Below are 19,009 nucleotides of genomic sequence, written 5' to 3' on the forward strand. Positions count from 1 at the left end.
CCCTCCCTCCCTCTCTTCCTCCCTCCTTCCCTCCCTCCCTTTCTGTTTTTTGAGACAGGGTTTCTCTGTTGCTTTGGAGCCTGTCCTGACACTCCCTCTGTAGACCAGGCTGGCCTTGAACTCACAGAGATCCACCTGTCTCTGCTTCCTGAGTGCTGGGATTAAAGGCTGAGCCACCACTGCCTAGCTTGGACATTCCTTCTTGAAGTGTGGTATCCAGTGTATTAATTACAAAGTTAACATTGGCTAAAGAAAAAAAAATCTAGTAATTGAATGGATTTAAATATTTAGCATCGGTCTTTTTCAGTTTGGTAATCTCTGCCACAAGAAATATTTAAAACTAAAGTGAGACACCTCATGATTTGGGATGAAAGGAAGTCAGATTATCCTGAAACAGACTTCAAACTCAATACGGGCATAGAGGGCTGTAGTCACCTATACAGGGTGGAGTAGCTTTGATACGTAATAATAAAGGAGAGCATCTGGAAGGAGCTGACAGCTGTGCTGAACTTCAGCCACTGAAGATCAGACATGCATGCCTGGAATCCCTGCATTCAAGAGTCTGAGGCAGGAGAATCTAAAAACAGACAAACAAACAAACAAAAAAAGATGAAGATCATATTCTATGTTTTAAAAGTTTACTAAGGTAAGGCTTCTTTATAGGCCGTCAACAGCCTCGTGTTATAGATTGTGTCTTTGTGAACCAATGGCCTTGTTTTGTAAATTTCAGTTTTCATCTATGTGTGTTCCTGTGTATCTTGTACATCTCTAAGGGAAAGTTTCACAGTTTATAGAAACTTTCTCTTGTTTCTATGAGATTCCTGAACTCGAGTTACTCAGCAAATGTTTCTGGTCTACATATTGTTTGCCACACTCTTGGGAACAGCAAGCTGCAGTTGATGGGAGAAATGTAGGGTGCTTTGCCTGAAGTTGGGTGAATCTCAGTGGAGTGCTCTCACTGCCTCGCTGGGAGCCCTGGAAGGCTTCACAAAATGGGACCAGCATGAACGACAAGTTCATTTGTCTAGAGAATGACAGAACCAGACATGGTGTGTGCTGATCTAGAGAGCAGCGAGGAAAAAGCCAGTTAGTTGTTGGAAGAAGCAGATGGATTTCTTGAGTTCAAGGTCAGTTTTGTCTATGTAGTGTGTTGTTAAATCAGGACTACATGTGAGACCCTGTATCAAAAATAAAAAGTATTAAATTGGGGGAAAACAACAAATTTTACAAGTGAATTAGTAATACTATGGACAGAGTTTCTATTTTCTTTATTTCCATATTATTTACTTATTAGTTTTGAAACTCTGTACACAGGTCCTTATTTACCTACTTAGTTATGATTAGAAGCCAGGCTTCCCCTCTGTTCTTACTAGTCTTAGTGATTTACTTCATGACTAGTGTGTCTTACATTGTTTCGTCTTATGTTTCTTATTGGTCTCCTCTAGTGAGTTCCTTCTTTAAGTCTTCTGTTCTATCGAGCATTATTTGGAAGTAAATAGGCTAAGGGGACGGTGGTGGTGTCCTCAGTGCTGAGCTTTGGTGTGCTAACAAGCACTCTAAGTACACTTCTAGAGCGGAATATGGTTGCAGTATTGGTTGCATATCAAATGGTGACTGCTTATGCAGCACTGGAACGCTTAATGCTGATTGAGATCCCTTCACCTTCTGAAAATTTCCTGCTTGTAATACTTGTAGGAGCCACACGGTGGCAGAAAGAACATGTAGAAGCTGCAGCCTTGCGTAGTCTGTTTATTTTGGCTTTTGAGACAGGGTCTCACTCAAGTATAGGCTGACCTCCAAATCACTATGTGGTGAGACTGGCCTAAGGTTCTGGCAGTTCTCTTGTCATGGCACCCCTAGTGCCAGCGCTACAGGCAGGAGCCGCTGTGTTTTGTTTCTTTCCTTTACAACAGAAATTAATAAAAAGAACTTCTATGGTCTATTTAACTTTATTTTATATGCATTGGTGTGAAGGTGTCAGATCCCCTGCAACTGGATCTTTAGACAGTTTTGAGCTGCCATGTGGGTGCTGGGAATTGAACCTGGGTCCTCTGGAAGAGCAGCCAGTGCTCTTAACCACTGAGCCATCTCTCCAGCTCCTAATAAAAAGAACTTCTAATATGCAACAGCCACCTTAAGAGTTAAGACATCAACAAATGAGGTTGAAACCTCCTCACATACTTTCTTCTTCCAGTTAGCCAGCCTCCTTTGTGCTTTTCTTCTAGGAGACAACTTTATTGAATTTAGTCTCTGTAACCCCTGTGGATGGATGTGTTTATGGCTTTTTTACATGTTTACGCTATTTTAATAGTAAAACAGGTTGTTTATTATGTATCATACAATGTGTACTGTTGTGTTACTAAACAAGCTGAGGTTCTCAGATTTTTATGATTTTTGAATGTGGATTTTTGTAGCTGCAATGAATCATTTTTTTGTTACTCTCTGATATCATACTAAAGCGATTACAACTTTTAAAATTGAGAACCTTAGCCGGGCGGTGGTGGCGCACGCCTTTAATCCCAGCACTTGGGAGGCAGAGGCAGGCGGATCTCTGTGAGTTCGAGACCAGCCTGGTCTACAAGAGCTAGTTCCAGGACAGGCTCCAAAGCCACAGAGAAACCCTGTCTCGAAAAAACAAAAACAAAACAAAAAAATAAAATAAAATAAAATTGAGAACCTTATTGGAAAACTTTGAGAGAGGCGACATGGTGATGTGGTTCTAAATAAGGCCTCTGAATGCAAGGTGGCCATTCAGTTCTGGTACTATCACATGTCAAGGGTGGGCCTTGTTTCTGCTTGTGTAAAGTAGGATGCCTCTCATTTCACAGGGCGCCTTGAGTATTAAGTCCCATAATATGTAAAGCATTAATATTGTGATTATTCCAATATACTATCTTTAATATAGGATGGCATTTATATAACAGCGTGGGGTAGATTTTGGGTTGTTTACTGAGTCCCAGTGGAACATAGGTCATCTTGAAATAAGGGAAGAATAGTGAAACTAGGCTTTGAAGGCAGTTGTGGTGGTTTCCTCCTGAAGGTGGATATTTTCTCTAAAGTAGGAGGGTTCATCTGCCAGGAGTGGATGATCAGGTACAAAAAGAGTGAAAGATCAGGGAAAGCTGCTAAGGGTTTGAAGTGGTCTTGTTCAAGACATGATCCAGCTAGAAGCATGTAAAGGAATCACCCATGTAGGTATATGTACTCTTCTTGGTTGCATGGATTTATTTTCGGCAACATGTTTCCCTGAAAAGCATGAACCCTACTCCCACCACAACACACACAAACACACACACACACACACTTCCTTCTGCCCCTGTGGCTCACATTGCTGTGTGAAGGACCTCCAAACTCTGTGTCCAAGCTTATAGTCCTTCCTATCCTGAATTCATACTCTTTACAGTTTTACATGACACATAAATCCTATAGACTAGATTCAAAATAGGATTCCTAGTTCCCCAGTCTCTGTCTCTGCACCTGTTTGTTATAACCTGAGGCAGCCCTCAGTCCTCCACTTAGAATGCTCTCTCTGTCAGTAACCTCCTTTTGGAATATAGCAGATCCTTGAATGTACTTTGTATGATCTTAGAAAGACATTTGCCACTGTGTCGAGTTAATGTCCTCAGAGGCCTCCTTAGAAAAAGCTATTAGGAAAATACTTTAATACAAACAAGAGTGACTCTTCCTCACTCTCAGTGCTTGGACTTCGTTGCTCTGTTGCCACACTTGTTTCACATTCTTTTTCCTCTCTCTGTTAAATATTTAAAAGCAGACCTCAGATATCAGTTGACAGCATCTTGATCTGCATCAGAGTGGATTTCTGAGATGGGCACTTTATTAGGAACCCTATACTGCTGTTCTACCTGACAGAAAGAACAGAGATTCCCAGCATCATTAGAGCCTGGTTTGTAATCACATTTCCCCATTTGTTTTAAGAATATCCTTCTATTGTTGGTTTGTTTAAACTGGAATCTCAACAGAGTCTAATAGCTGAATAGATTTGATTGTTAAGACCCTGTCTCAAAAACAAATGGATATATCAAAGAAAGAAGACTCCGAGGATCTAACTCAGTTCCTCATACTTGCCAGGTAAATGCTTAACCTGCTGAGTCACCCTCTCCCCATGCCCCCACCGCACCTGTGGAGACAGAGTCTGATTCAGCCAGGCTGGAGTACCAAAGATGATTTTGAATTTCTGATCCCTCTGCTACCACCTCCCCAGAACTAGGCCCCACCACACCCGGTTTTTATGTAGTACCAATGATAGAACCCACAATTTTGTGCATACTAGACAAACACTCTACCAACTGAGATAGATCCCCTGGTTAATTTTGTGAACTTTAAAAAACTTTTTTTTTTTTTTTTTACACTCAAAGTAAACTTTAAATGCTAGACTTTCAGTGGGCAAAATTACAGCCACATGGAGTCAAACTCAGGCTTCTTTGACCAGGTCTGTTTTGTTGCTATGTGGATAAGAGAATGTGAAGAAGAATGTTAGCAATGCCAGAGCCTGCTGCTCCTCTCTGCCCTCCTAGTCAGTTAGCTACCTTGGCTTCTCCACTTTGCTTCCTGGTGCACCTCACAGCCTTCTTTCTGTGCTGATCACGACCATCCTGGCTCTAGCCAATGTCCTTTCTTATCCTGCTGCTTACAGTCTTTCTGTGCTTCCTGGGTCTTCACCCCCTGCCCCTGTTTACAGAGAAGGGATCCTCAGCCTGTATGAGCTAGTGCCACATGCCTTTATCCTACCACTTGAGAGACAAAGGCAGGTGAATCTTCATGCGTTTAAAGCTAGCCTTGTCCACATAAGGCCGCCAGAAATACATCGTGAGACCCTGTCTCAGGGAAAAAGGCAGAAGCAGTGAATAAAATGAGGAAGGCAGATTGATGCCTGAGATGAGGAAATAGAACTTCAGCAGTTTATACTGAACCTAAGAATTTGGTAACCTGGTGACATTTGACATAACCAAGGCAGGGATCATGGTTTGTTTTTTTAAGACACACTTTGTGAATTCCAAGGCCAGGGAAAGAAGCACAGCTGTGGGTTCAGCTTGGCTGATGCTCACTGGTTTCAAAACTCCTGAGTTAGTAAACTTAACAGACAAGTTGAACCAGTAAGGGGTCCACATTTCCATGCATATTCCCTTGGTCCGATCCATGTTCACATAAGGTTTACCCAGTTAGGTGTCATGTGTATGGATTGAAACTCCTGCTGGTCCCAAGCCTGAGTAGGCATTGCTGGTCATGCCAACATACGAGTGTTGCTAGTCTCTGACTAATGGTCTGTCAGCCATTAATTAGACTGTGCTTTCTCTGTTCTCATGTTTTCATGAGCATCTCTAGTTTTACGATAGTGGGGAGCTAGCTCCTTTATTACGGCTACCATAATGTAGCTGCAGTCTTTCTTAGTTACCTCACATCTAGGTTCCATGTCCTGACGGGCTATTCTTATCCATAATTATTATTATTTTTTTTTTTTTTTAAGTTTTTCGAGACAGGGTTTCTCTGTGGTTTTGGAGCCTGTCCTGGAACTAGCTCTTGTAGACCAGGCTGGTCTCGAACTCACAGAGATCCACCTGCCTCTGCCTCCCAAGTGCTGGGATTAAAGGCGTGCGCCACCACCGCCCGGCTTCTTATCCATAATTAAGTTTCTGTTTCAGTTAGCTGCATTAGAAGCAACTATATATGAAAGAACAGTGATACCTTGTACGTGTTTCTCAGTGAGGACTGTGTTTTGTGGAAGTGGGATCCAACTGCTGGGCCAACACTGGCTTCTTTTTCCCAGAGCCTTGGCCTTCCTCTTACCTGGTCCGCTTGACTGTCTCTTACCCGGCTATAAGCCCTTTTATTTCCCTTCTTATGTGTTCTAGACCTCACCATTTTAACCCCAACATTCCTTTTAAGCCTAACCTGTTTTCGCCGTAACAAAATGACTTCCTGTGTTATATGACAACCACAAGTAAGTTTTCAGAAATGAAACTATCATCTTAATTCACCTATTCTCTCTAGGACCTTTCCACCCTATCCGTCTGATGTTCTTGATTCCTTAAAAAACATCTGAGATTAGAAGCCCGATGAGATGGCTCTGGGTAAAAACACTTGTGGCGTATTGGTCTGGTAACAGTTCAATGCCTAGAACTGCTGTGAAGGTAGGAGAAAACCACCTCTGCAGAGTTGTCCTCAGAATCCATAGCTGCAACATACCACATACTTACACACTAATGAGTAAAAGTTTAAAGTTCATTATTGCAGCTGGATATGCTGGCACATACTTTTAATTCTAGTACTTGGGAGGCTGAGGCAGCCAGATCATTGTGGGTTCAAAGCCAGCCTGGTTTACATAGAAAGTTCCAAGACAGCCAGAGCTGTTTCCAGTAATAATAATAATAATAATAATAATAATAATAAATAAAATAAGTAATAACATGCAATTGGCTTGATAACCTAGAATTTTATTTTGAAGTATTTGAAAATTTACCAAGAAACCTTGCTCTTCAGAATATTTATTAATGTTAGATGATCCCATGTTGTTGATTTTAAGAGCAATTGCCATGTTTCTGACTCAGTCAAGTTTCTGTGAACTTTTAGTTTTGATTGTGTATGCATGTCTATGTGTATGTGCTTGCCATAACGCATGTGTCGGGGTAAAGGATGTCTTATTACTCTCTGTTGCTGGGGCAAAACACCAAGACCAATGCAACTTACAAGCGAAAGTATTTAATTGGATCTGTGGTTTTAGAGGCCAGTGCCATGGTGGCAGAGTGAAAGCATGGCAGCGGGAACAGCTGAGAGCTCACATTTCATCTGTAAGAGGAGACAGAGAGAGGACCGTGGGAAGGGTCCTCTGCAAGTGCAGGAAGTGCTCTCTCCAGCTTTCCCCCTGTAAACTACTATCTGTGAAAAACTTAAGCTAAAAAGGGATCATTTTCTGTCGAATCCAAAGACAGTTATAAAACAGAATTCTTCTCGTTACATATCGTATATAGAGGTTAATGGTCTGAGATTGCACAGCTATTCATCCAGATTATAGGCCTTCTGGACCTAGCATAGACGATTCTGGTAATGAACCTTGGTTAATTACAATTCTGCATGGAGGCTGTTTTTGTGGCTCTTGTTAACTGTGAGAAGAAATAGGTGACTCAGAAACAGCAAATTTAGGTGGTTGAGGTTCAGTTAGGTTTCTTTACCCTCCTGTGCCTGAAGCAATTACTTGTAACAGGTGCTGAAAACTGTACGTTGACAAGTTTAGGTGAACATTTAGGCTAATTTGCCCATAAGTTTTTATACTTGTGGAAGGCTGTCTTCAAATCGACAGTTTTTATAAGCGCTGAAATTTCATGAAGTACACTCTAAAACTATAGACTACCTAGTATGTCTTTAAAAATCTCATTTAGAGAAGTCTAGAACAATGGTTCAGCAGTTAAAGAGCATTTACTGCTCTTAACAGAAGACCCAGGTTTATTTCCCAGCACCCACATGATGGTTTAAATCATCTGTAATTCCAGTTCCAGGGGATCAGATACCTCATTCTGGCTTCCATGAGCACAGGTATGCATGTGATATACATACATTGAAAGATAGATAGATAGATAGATAGATAGATAGGCAAAACACTCATGCACATGAAATAAAAAATAAATGACAATTTTAAATTTCACATAGATAATGTGGAATGTTAAGAACAAAACATCCAGAACTCTAAGGAGACAGACAGGTATCTGCCATGAGTTTGAGGACAGCCTGAGCTACATGGTATCCTGTCTCAAGAAACAACTTAACAGTCAGTAGTGAGACTGTGTTGTTTCCATCACAGAGGGAGCACAGGAGTCCATAGAACAGAGGGGATTGACTGGCCAGGGAGGTCTAGAAAGGCATCCTGTCTTTGCCCAAGACATAGTGGGGTGACTAAGAGCAAACCCTGCAAGAATCCTTCTAGACTTACAGTCTGCATTGGCAGAAACCAGGAAATGAGAAGAATAGTCTGTCCTAGCAACTGCCTGGAATCCAGAAGGCTAGGGGCCTAGGAGCCAGGCTCTACTGGCACCAGATGGCACACCTCATTCTCTTTGTTTATACTGTTATAAAGGCAGTGGAGCCATGGAAAGGTTTTTAAGAAGGGTCAATAAGTAATCGACCTGCATTTTAAAAGATAGTTTGAATAGATAAGAAGGTTGGTGACTGAGAGAAATTTAGAGCAGACAAGAGGAACTTTCCCAAACAGTGCATAGTCTGCTGCTGGGCAGCTAGGTCAGACGGGCGCACACTGTGACACTCAGAATGCGCGCACTGATGGGAGGTATTCGGAAAGGGAGCGATAGATGCTCAGGGACGATCTAAAGAATTATCGATGGACTTTTAAAGGGGTCTTTCAGTTTTGTAACACTGATGTAAAATGTAGGATTCGCATGTATTTTCTGTGAGAGAGTTATTAACTTTATCAGAATCACGAAAAGTTCCCAAATCCTAGAAAATAGAAAATTATTGGGTAGTTGTTAGCCTGAGAGGAGAAAGATCTTGCAGAGCACTCAATAGAACTTTGTATTGAATCATTTCAGTCAGAAGTTTAAACTTACAGAAGAAATTATCAGCTTTGCAGTTGATATTAAATTGGAGCAGATTGCTATTTCATGCCAGAGTCAACAAGAACTCAACAACCTAGAAAGGACAGAATGTTATGGAAAGTTGTAGTGAGGCTTATACAACTACCAGCTGCGCAAGGGTAGATGCAGGCTGGAAAACTGTGGGAAACCAACAACTTGGGTACCATTGTTCTTTGTAACCACTAGGAATAGGAGAGACCTAGAAATCTTATGAAGTGGTCACTACTCCAAGTGTCCAAAGATAGGCAAAGTCTCCAGCAATGAATTTATACAGTGGTGAGGCCACATAAAAATCAGGGGTGTGAATCCTGCACTGAATGCAAGGCTGAGCTGGCAGTCAAAATCTTAATACAGAAATGGAAAGATCTCTGTTTAGTCATGTAGGTCAAAGCACTTGCCTGTCCTCTCTGTACTGTAAAAATTATGCAAAGACAGTTGTTTGAAACTGAAGACTCTTTTGAACTAAATCTGAAGATAAAAATTAGGTACAGTTGGTAACTTTCTATGGAAAAGTATATTTGAAGAATAAAAAGAGCTGGAGTCTGGGGGCATAGAGCTTGGGACCGAGGACTGGGACTGGTAAAATGCTTGTTTAACATTCAAGAGTCCTCAGCATTGTATAAACCAGGCAACTGGGAGTAGTTGGAACACCCTTATAGTCCACCTGAGGGTGGGAGGATAAGGCATTCAAAGACATCTTTGTCTATCTAGTGAGTTCAGGACCAGCCTAAGATACATGAGATCCTGTCTCAATAAATAAAAAGGGGGCTGGGCATAGTAGTATACACTTTGATTCCTGACTTGGGAGACAGAGGCAGGCAAGTCTCTATGATTTTGAAGCTAGCCTGGTTCGTGTAGCAAGTTCTAAATCAGGAAGGCCAACATAGTAAGACCTTGTCTCCAGCAACAACAAAACTTAAAAAAAAAAAATCAAGATCTTCTGCTCGTACCACTCTATTGTGCACTGTGGATATGCACTCCTGCCTGGTAGTGGTGTGGAGCCAGTGCTGGTTACAGACGGGATGCTAGTCAGTAGTGTATTTTGCAGATGTTTGTATAATTTTTTTTCAAAGTTTTGGAGTTTCTGTTGGTTGGTGCCTGTGTATTCTTACCTAGCCTGTGTATTCAGGGTGAAGGAGAAAGGTAAAGTGTCCCCCTTTACCCCTCCTTTCTTCCTTCCCTCCTTTGTCTGTCTTCACCAAGACAGTGGTTTAAAGAACCTTCAGCCAGGCGGTGATGGCACATGCCTTTAATTCCAGGAGGCAGAAGAGGGCAGATCTCTGAGTTTGAGGCCAGCCTGGTCTACAAAGCAAGTTCCAGGACAGCTAGAATTGTTACACAGAAAAAGCCTGCTTTAAACCACTCCACGCCCCCCAAAGGCAGCAAAATGCTCAGAATTTAATTTTATTCTTTGTAGCAGTTTTATTGCAGCATAAACATTGATTTACTAAATTCCTACTTGTCAGCTCAGCCATTTGAAATGTCAGAGAGCAACTGCTGTGGTAGCTTGTTTGTTACAGGGCTTGGAACTTTTGTTTGTTACTGTCTTCACATCCTTTTAACCACAGACTCATCGGTACAGGATCCATCCCACACAGTTCTGTTTCCTGTGTAAGTAAATTTCAGTAATCACCAGCTCTGTTTCCTTGTCAGCATGTGGCATCAGTTAAAAAAAAAAAAACAGCTCTTTTAAAAGTACTAGTTATATTATGCTATAGAAATGTGTTTTCTTTCTTTTTGGGTGGTGCTTAGTTTTAAGCCTGGGGCCTTGAACGTGGTATGAAGACACTCTCCAATGAACTATACTCTCCAGCCCCCTTCCTGTACTCTTGTGAAGAGGATTCTAAAAGCAAAATAATGGTACAAATTGCTCAAAGAATAATTACTGGAACCACAAATCAAGCTTTTGGCTAACAACTCGTCAGCAGCCAGCCTGTATTTGTGCTATGGTGCAGGTCCAGAGAGGGACTTAATTGGCCTGGTGGGTGGCGCTCTGCCTGGTATACCACAACCATTGGAGCAGGTGACACAGCATTTCTGTGTCCTCTGTCATCTGCAGCCCCTTTTCCTTCCTTTCCAAGATCAGATACATAGATAAATATTGGCACCTGTAGGCAGGCAACCTGAGATAAGTGTTACCCAGCAGAGGTGACTGTAAGTTGTGATTATTCAGAAAGTAGGCACAGAATCAGAAAGTCATCTAACAGACTTTAGCAGAAGAAACACTCTTCCTCCCGTTTATGAATTTTTTAGAAATATTTAAGGGGAGAGGGTGGACTCGACACTTCTCTAAGGAGCATTTAGAATGGTGAGAGAGGAAGGAATTGGACTGCTTCCTTTGGAATTATGCCCTTTTTTTTTTCCTTTAGGGAAAATGTCCCAAAGAGCTACTGATGACCAGGCATTTTTCTGTACTGACAGCTGTCTGTGAAATGTTAATGGATTTCCTGGCACATAAAACAGGGCTGGACCCTTCTTTAAGCATTACTTTGCTAGATCCCCCCCCCAACTTTAATTTGGAAAAATCTTGGAGAGATTTTTTATAAAGGAATTGGTGTGATTATTCATAAGAAATTTGCTTATTGGTGACCACGTGGGCTATGTGGGTCACTGACTCCCCCTTCCCTAGGTACATGGCCCAGAGATAAGGCAAGTCATGTCTTGCAGGGAGGGTGTGTACCAAAGAAACAGGAAGCTGTTTCAGCCGACTGGCCTGGCCTGCTTTGCCTGGAGTTTTTCTAACCCGGAGTCAGGTGTGCTGAGGTCCTTCTGCGGAGGACACTGCCTTTCTGAGCTGGCAACACTCGCCTAGCATACGCGCTCCGAAGTATCCGTAATTGCTGTGCAGAGAAACTATGAGTGCTTTACAGCTGAAGGAGCTTTCACAGTCCGGCCTCTACCGGAGAAGGCGAGATCGTCCTGACAGTCTAAGAGTAAATGGGCTGCCTGAGGAAGAGCTGAGGTGAGTGCAGTCAGGGTTGTCCAAGGGGCAAGGTTCCTGAGGCTTGGAGCAGGGATCCACACCCTGGTGGATGCAGTGTTCTTTGGGAAAGAGCCTCGTTGTGGCACTGAAGTCCTTTCCCAATCTTTCCAAGCCACACAAGCCTGTCCACCGTTTAGCTCTTCTCCACACCTGGGCAGCTGGTGCATCTTTGGCTGCATCCAGAGTAACTTTTCAGCTGGAAGGAACTGATTTTCCCTGTGGGTAAATCAGAGCAGATTTCTGTGAGGAATTTGACTTTGAGTGTGTGGCAGGTAGTTGGTAGGTAGTGTTTGGTGTCGGGGGCTGGGAGGGGTTCCTGGGATTCTTTGTTACTGAAGTGATGTAGCTAAGGAATGTTGTGGAACTGCTGACCACAGTTTAGGAATGAAGGACATCAAAAATCCGGAGACTAAATTAACAAAAGATAAGTTGTTTTAGTTTAACTTAATTTATCTAAAACAAGCATAATTATAGTTTTTGCTGTAACTGGCAAAAGTTCCTTTAGATATGATGTTCTGAAAGTCCCCAGAGCATTAAGCCCCTGTGTTACTGTAAAAGAGGATTTGGATTTTCTTTTTCCTGGATAGAAAGTGCTCTTGTTTTCCTGCTGACAGAAAATGGGTAAAGAGAAGTGTTTGGAAAAATAATTTGCTATATCTAAGCTTTAGTTTGTTTTTGAACTTAGTATTAGAATATTCTTATTAGATGGCAGAATGCTATCTGTACCTTGTAGATATTCCTTTTGACAGGGAACAATTGCAAGCTTTTAAAAGTCCCCGAATTCCTGTTTTCTTGTGGCTAGCTATATCACAGGAGAGACACTTACTTGAACATTGCTGGCTTTCATCAGTTTTTGACGAGCATATTGCACACTGAAGAACTGTTGCTGATGCTAGCCAGTGTTCGTGCTTTCATTCCTACAATGGAACGTTTACTGTATAAATTTGGAATTCATCAGACTAAACAGAATTTAAAGACTTCAGAGTTTGAAGTACATTTTGCTTTTGATCTCTCCCTTTGAGAAGGGCAGTCCAACCCAGGGCTTCACACATGCTAGGCAAGTACTCAATGAGCCATGCCACCTGTCTAGATTTGTACACTCGGAATCCAAGAGTGAAGTTAGCGAAAAAAAAAAAAAAAGTTTTAATTTCAGATTGGTGACTCCTTAGAATTTCTTGTTAAAAAAATTTAAGATATGTAAAATATATTAAAGTAACCCTCATACTTATTTTCAGACTTAAAGTACCCATGAATAAAATTACTTCCATGCCCTACTAGGTAGTTTATTTATATAGTTACAGTGATCTTTGAAACTACATGTTTAGCCCTAGAATTTAAATGAAAAGAAGTAATTGTTAAGTGCTGTTTGTTACAAAGAATTAAAGAAAAAATGTTTTTCTCTCCATTCTAGTGATGTAGTTCCCAGTGGTAACAACAGCGGCTTTGTTTCTGTCCTCTTGTCTCCTGAGACTGGAGGATCACTTTCCATATTTACAAAGGTATAATTTTTCCCAGGGACTTGTAAACTCTGTTTAGAGAGGTGAGGTTCCCCTCTAGTTATATTTTAATATTAACATATCTTTCTTAGCTAAGAAGAGTCAGGAGAGTAATGAATTTGAAGTTGGGTGCCCCCAAGTTTCAGTGCCTCAGTTCTAAGTGCGGATGAAAAACAACTACCAACAGTGTGTATCATTTACCGTTATAAAGTCCTCACAGCCATCTCTGTGAGGCAAACATTATCATGGGAATAGTTCAGATAGTACAGAGTGATAATATTGTCAAGAGGTTAAAGCATCATATATCTACTTTTAATTGAGTGCCTGCTGTGCCAAGTAAAGGTTCGGGAATGCATAGGACATAACCTCTATTCAGGGATCACCTTTAGCATAGGATCAGCAGATGTTCTCCCTGTGAGCACTCATGTCTGAGTACATGAAGCACCAGTATCTTTCGTGTTATCTCACTCTTGCACAAAGCCCATCCATACTTTTAACTTTTTGCTGCCATGTTTCTTTTCTGAGCATGTGTGTGAACTCTTAACAGATTTGTCGAAGACTAGGAAGGGCAAAGGCCACTGCCAGAAAACACTCTTCTTTTAATTTTAAAGAAAAGACTGATCTGGTGGGCTGGAGAGATGGCTGCTCTTCCAAAGGTCCTGAGTTCAATTCCCGGCAACCACATGGTGGCTCACAACCATCTGTAATGAGGTCTGGTGCCCTTTTCTGGCCTGTAGGCATACACGCAGACAGAATATTTTATAATAAATAAATAAATGTTTTTTAAAAAGACTGAACTGAAATTTAAAATACAATGTTTTGAATGATTCTATAACACATGAAAAGGGATGTACCTTTAAACTTGATGTTGTTTATAAAAGACACTAAAGGGTCACATAGTATTTGGCTTTATAGACTTTGTTTTAATGTATTAAATATGACCTGAAAGTTCCTTTTTCCTTTGTTTTGTTGTGTTCTTTTGAGAGAGTGTTGCTATGTGGCCTTGTCTGGCTGGAACTTACTCAGTAGACCAGACTGGCCCAGAACTCATAGATCGCCTGTCTCTGCCTCCTCTGCCAAGGTTGGAGGTGTGAGCCACCACACCCAGCACCTGGAAGTTATTTTATGCCCACTTTATACCTGGAATATTCCTAGCCATGCTTGAGCCCTGGAGATTCAGGAAGCTTAGACGTCATTCTGAGTTTGAGGGCACTGACCTCTTTTTCCCAGAAAAAAAAAATCATCCCTGAATAGCATTTACAATATCCTTATGTATATCTACTTTCTTAGCTCTTCTTTACTCTATTTCCCCACCTAAACTGTGTTTTTTATTTGCTTTTAGGAAACCCAGATGATCAACACATCTGAGCAAATCTCTTTAAAATATTCAAAGTCATGTTTGCTTTCCCTCAAATATAAGAGATGAGTAAATAACTGACTTAGGGACAAATCAAAATTCATCACTTTAGTACCTACTCTAAAACATTTTAGTGTGTTAGTGAACTATGACCTCAGGCCAAATCTGACCCACTGCCCAGTTTTATAAGCCCCACAAACATAGAGATATTTTAAATTTTCTAGTGATTAAAATTTAATAAAAAGAATGCTTCTTTATGTAAAAATAACATGAAATTCACATTACAGTATCTGTATATAGTTTTATTGGGGCACAGCTGTGCTTGTTTCTTTGTGTTATCTGTGGCAGTTTTGTGTTAAACTGGCAGTTACATCATGATACACATTGGCATGGCCCACAAAGACAAAAATTCCCTATCTGGCCCTTTATAGAAGTACACCTGATCCCTGGCCTATTGCTGAGATGACCCTGATCTTTGCCTCTCTTTCCTGTACTTATGCTTCTGCCCTACTCACTCCTACCTGCTATTTAGCTATATGCATAGATAAAATTAGCAATATGTCAGAACTCTGAAATGAACCAAAAAGCATATTTGAAATTCATATTTCTGTAGTTTCGGAGCACAGTGAATATGTGAAGGGTATTCTTTTGCTTGTAAGTTTTTTGAGACAAGGTCTTAGTATGTGTTCCCAACTGTCTTAGATCTCACTATGTTGTCTAGGTTGGACTCTTAACTTATGGCAGTCTTTTACCTCGACCTCTCAAATGCTGGGGTTGTAGATGTGAACCACCACCACCCCATGAACTGTAAAGTTAACAGAGAACAGCATACATGACATTTTATGGGGACACAGTTCAGCCCACAGCAGTGATCTCATACAGTAGTAGATAGGGTTAAAGGTCATTCTACCACACTTTTTTTTTAAAAAGTCACTATATTGAATCTCAGTAAAGTACATAAGTCTTTTGTCCAATCTGATTAATACTGATAAATATATATACACTGGCACATCAGTACAGTCCACAATGCATCCTCACATCTCTATAGTTCTTCCCATCTCCCTCTTCTTTCCTGTATGCCTAGTCAACCTTTAATCCAATTTTTGTCACTGGATTAGTTTGCAGGTTTTAGAATGTATATTCTTTTTGTTTTTAAAAATTTATTTTGAGTGTTTGAGTGTTTTGCCTCATGTTTATTTGTGCACAGCATGAATGCCTGGTGCCCTTGGAGGCCAAAAGAACATCGGCTCCCCCAGCACTGGCATGTTACAGTTAGCTGCCATGTGGGTACTGGGAACTGAACCCAGGTCTTCTGCAAGAGCAGCAAGTGCTCATAACCAACTGAATCATCTCACTTGCCCCATATTTTTGTTTTGTTTTGATTACTTAGCATAATCATTTTTAGATGTATTTGTTTTGGTACAGTTATCAATAATTGATTCCATTTTATTATTGTAGTTTATAATCTATGAACAGAGTATTTATTTTGAGTTTGACATTGTTATTTCCAGTCTTTGACTATTTCAAATAAAACTGCTAATGAAATTCTTTATGTGTCCTTATAAGGATGTATGCTTGTTTCACTTTGGATTAGCTAGATTGTTAGACTAAGTATATATGTTATTTTTTTCAGAACTGGCTCAGAACAGATTCACACAAGTAGTGTATAAAGTTTCTAGAGTTTCCACTTCTCCACCAGTTCTAGTAATGATAAAAACATTATTTCATCAGCAATTCTGTTGTTAACTTGCCAAAATTATAAATGCATTTTCTGACCCCCTCATGATGTTTTTACTTCATGTTCTTTGTAGCACATATATCTGGGCCTTGGATGTATAAGGCACCAAGTTCAATAACTACTGCTGTGCAAAATAATTACTAAATAATGCTATGTAGAAATGTAAATTCAATATTTTTTTAAACCTGCTTAGCCTTTTGTGCCACTTATTGTTTTCTAATGATGAAGCAAGTGCTTTCTCGTTGGATCCTGTAACAAGTCTCTCCCTTTCCACAAAGGGGAAAAAGAACTTAAACACGCAGACTGGTAATTTTTGAGCAGTTGTGGTTTAGACCCAGGACTGCAGCCAACAGTGGCCGTGCTCACAGTGGGTTCTTACCAGAAGACTCTGTACCCTTGCTTGGGTTTTAAAATAAGATCTGCGGGGTTGGAGAAAGAGATGAATGTTAATAGTGTTTCTGCACAGTTATGAGGACCAGAGTTGATCCCAGCTCCATGTAACAAACTGCGCATTTCTCAAACATTGGGAACCCAGCTCTGAGCAGGCAGAGCCAGAGAAGGAAGATTGGTGGGGCTTTCAGGCTTCCAGCTTAGGGGACAGGGAGAGAGAGAGACCCTTGCCTCAGTCTTTTAAACAGATTGGCTACCTGGACAGATTGGCTACCTGGAAGTCCTGGGTATACTCGATTGTATCTTTTTTTTTTCTTTTTTCTTTTTTTTCTGATTGTATCTTTTTTTCTTTTTTCTTCTCGATTGTATCTTAAAAGTTAAAATTTACCACTGCCGGGCGGTTGAACATAAAAATGAAAGCTAAAGTCTTAACCTGTGGGTGATTTATCTTAAAGTATTTTTTTACCTGTTCTTCATAGGTATTTGCCAGAAAAAAAAAAATCTAGGTTAAAAAAAAAAAGCTATTTTAGGTTGTGAATGTTCTGACACATTGATCTAGGCACTTTTGATTCAGTCTACATTTATTAAAGCTTCTGGTTCCGTGTAATTGGGGTTATGTTCTCAACATATTATCTAATAACAGGAAAAAAACAAAAACAGATATACGATTAAAATATACTGTGCTGCCATAGTGATAAGTAGTAGGAGTGTCTAAGCGCTCTGTGTGTTCTGATAAACCTTCCTTATCCAGTTAGTAATGGTGAAGGAGCCAGAGAAAAGCCGCCTGGTTATGTACATAAAACTGTAGAACCAAAATATGACTAATGATAATGGCTTGTGCTGCCTCGATCCAAATGAAAATACTAGGCATAACAGAAGGTAACTTGACCTGTTAAAGTCTGTTTATATAAGCAGTTTATAAATCAGTGTTTACATGTACCTGGAGATAATCTGTACCTGCAGAGTTAGTGACATATTGATTTCTGGGTGAGAAAGCACTGACATTGCAGCATGAGCCAGAACAATACTGTATTTCTGATAGCGTTTGTGCTCAGATTAATAAAGTATGTCAGGTGATTTTCCTTCTCCTCCATTCCAGGAAGCAGGCTAACCTATCATGTGAGAAATAAATGTGTAATCATGACAGCAATGTAAAATTAGACTTTACCTTTTTTTACCTTTTGAATTACTTCTTATTCTTCTTTTCTCTTATTTTTGCCAGCATCTTAACTCACTATTAGTAAGTTCTTTAATAGGGTTTTTTGTGTCTTTAAAGAAAATTCAAATTAAATTTAGACTTTAAAATTTTTTTTTAAATTTGAAATTCATATGAAGAAATAGGTTTCATTGTGGCGTTTTTATGCATACATGTTATTATACCTTATTCTAATTTGTCCTCCCCCTCTGCCCTTCCACTTAGCACACTGGTTGGTTCCCTGCCTTCCCACAGATAGTCCCCATTTCTAATTCTGTTACCCTCCCTTAAGATCTTTTCCTTCCCTCTTATGATCCTCTTTGTAATTTCATAAGCTATGCATGCGTGCATGTGTGTATTTAAATCTGAGCCCTTCCGCACATGGGAGAAAAGCATGTGGTACATACCTTTCTGGATTGTTTCATTTAATAGAATGATCGCCTATATTTTAGCAAACATTTATAGATAACTTATCTCTGAAAACAATCATGTGGTCATTCCGTCTAATATATTAGATAAGTATTTCCATCCATAGTAGGACTATTTTAAAAGGGTAAAAGTCATTTACTTGGGGGCAGGAGAAATAGCTTTTTGAGACAGGGTCTTACTATATAGCCCTGACTGGCCTGGAACTCATTATTTAGCATAGGTTTGCCTCAAATTCATGTTCTTCTTGTTTCCTAGTTAGTACTGCAATTGTAATTATACACCACGACACCTAGCTCATCTGCTTTTATTTTACTTCTCTTTTGTAGTGCTGGGGACCAAATTTAGAGCCCCCTTTGCTACTAAGTTGCAATTCTAGCTATAAAGTACTGACTTATGGTACAGCCAGCATAGATACCTATCATTAGAGATGGACAGCATTTTCACTTCCATTCAGCCCATATCATTTTATTAGTATACTTGAAACATTCAGTGGTTCATAGTTTGATTTCTTGATGGCTCTAAGCTCTTGGAAAATTGGTCTTCCGGCTTGGTTGGTTTCATTGTCACCCTGACATAAGCTAGAGCAGTCTGGGGAACCTCAATAGAGAAAACGCCTCCATCAGATCGCCTTGTAGGCAAGTCTGAGGGCATATTCTTGACTGAAGATTGATATGAGAGGTCCCAGACCATTGTGGATGGTGCTGTCTCTGGGTCCTGGGTTCTGTAAGAAAGTAAATTGATCCAGCCCTGAGGAGTAAGCCAGTAAGCAACACTCCTGCATGGCCTCTGCTTCTAGGTCCTGCGCAGATGTTCCTCATTGG

The 19,009-nt window shown here is 40.4% G+C and overlaps 1 protein-coding gene across 7 annotated transcripts in view; it reads left to right on the forward strand.

Annotated features, from left to right (window-relative positions):
• The window catches only part of Lims1 (LIM zinc finger domain containing 1), a 113,192-nt gene that overhangs the window by 44,574 nt on the left and 49,609 nt on the right, over positions 1-19,009 (forward strand). For 2 of the 7 annotated variants that reach the window (XM_057751094.1, XM_057751092.1), the window contains exon 1: positions 11,456-11,562. The exons of 4 other annotated variants lie outside the window; for them this stretch is intronic. In XM_057751094.1, coding sequence (XP_057607077.1) covers positions 11,456-11,562 — 107 coding nt within the window. Of the gene's footprint in view, positions 1-6,116; positions 6,150-11,455; positions 11,563-19,009 lie in introns of those variants that run through there. One more of the 7 variants, XM_057751099.1, reaches the window with a different exon arrangement.

This window comes from Chionomys nivalis, chromosome 19 (assembly GCF_950005125.1).
Source record: "Chionomys nivalis chromosome 19, mChiNiv1.1, whole genome shotgun sequence".
Taxonomy (NCBI): Eukaryota; Metazoa; Chordata; class Mammalia; order Rodentia; family Cricetidae; genus Chionomys; species Chionomys nivalis.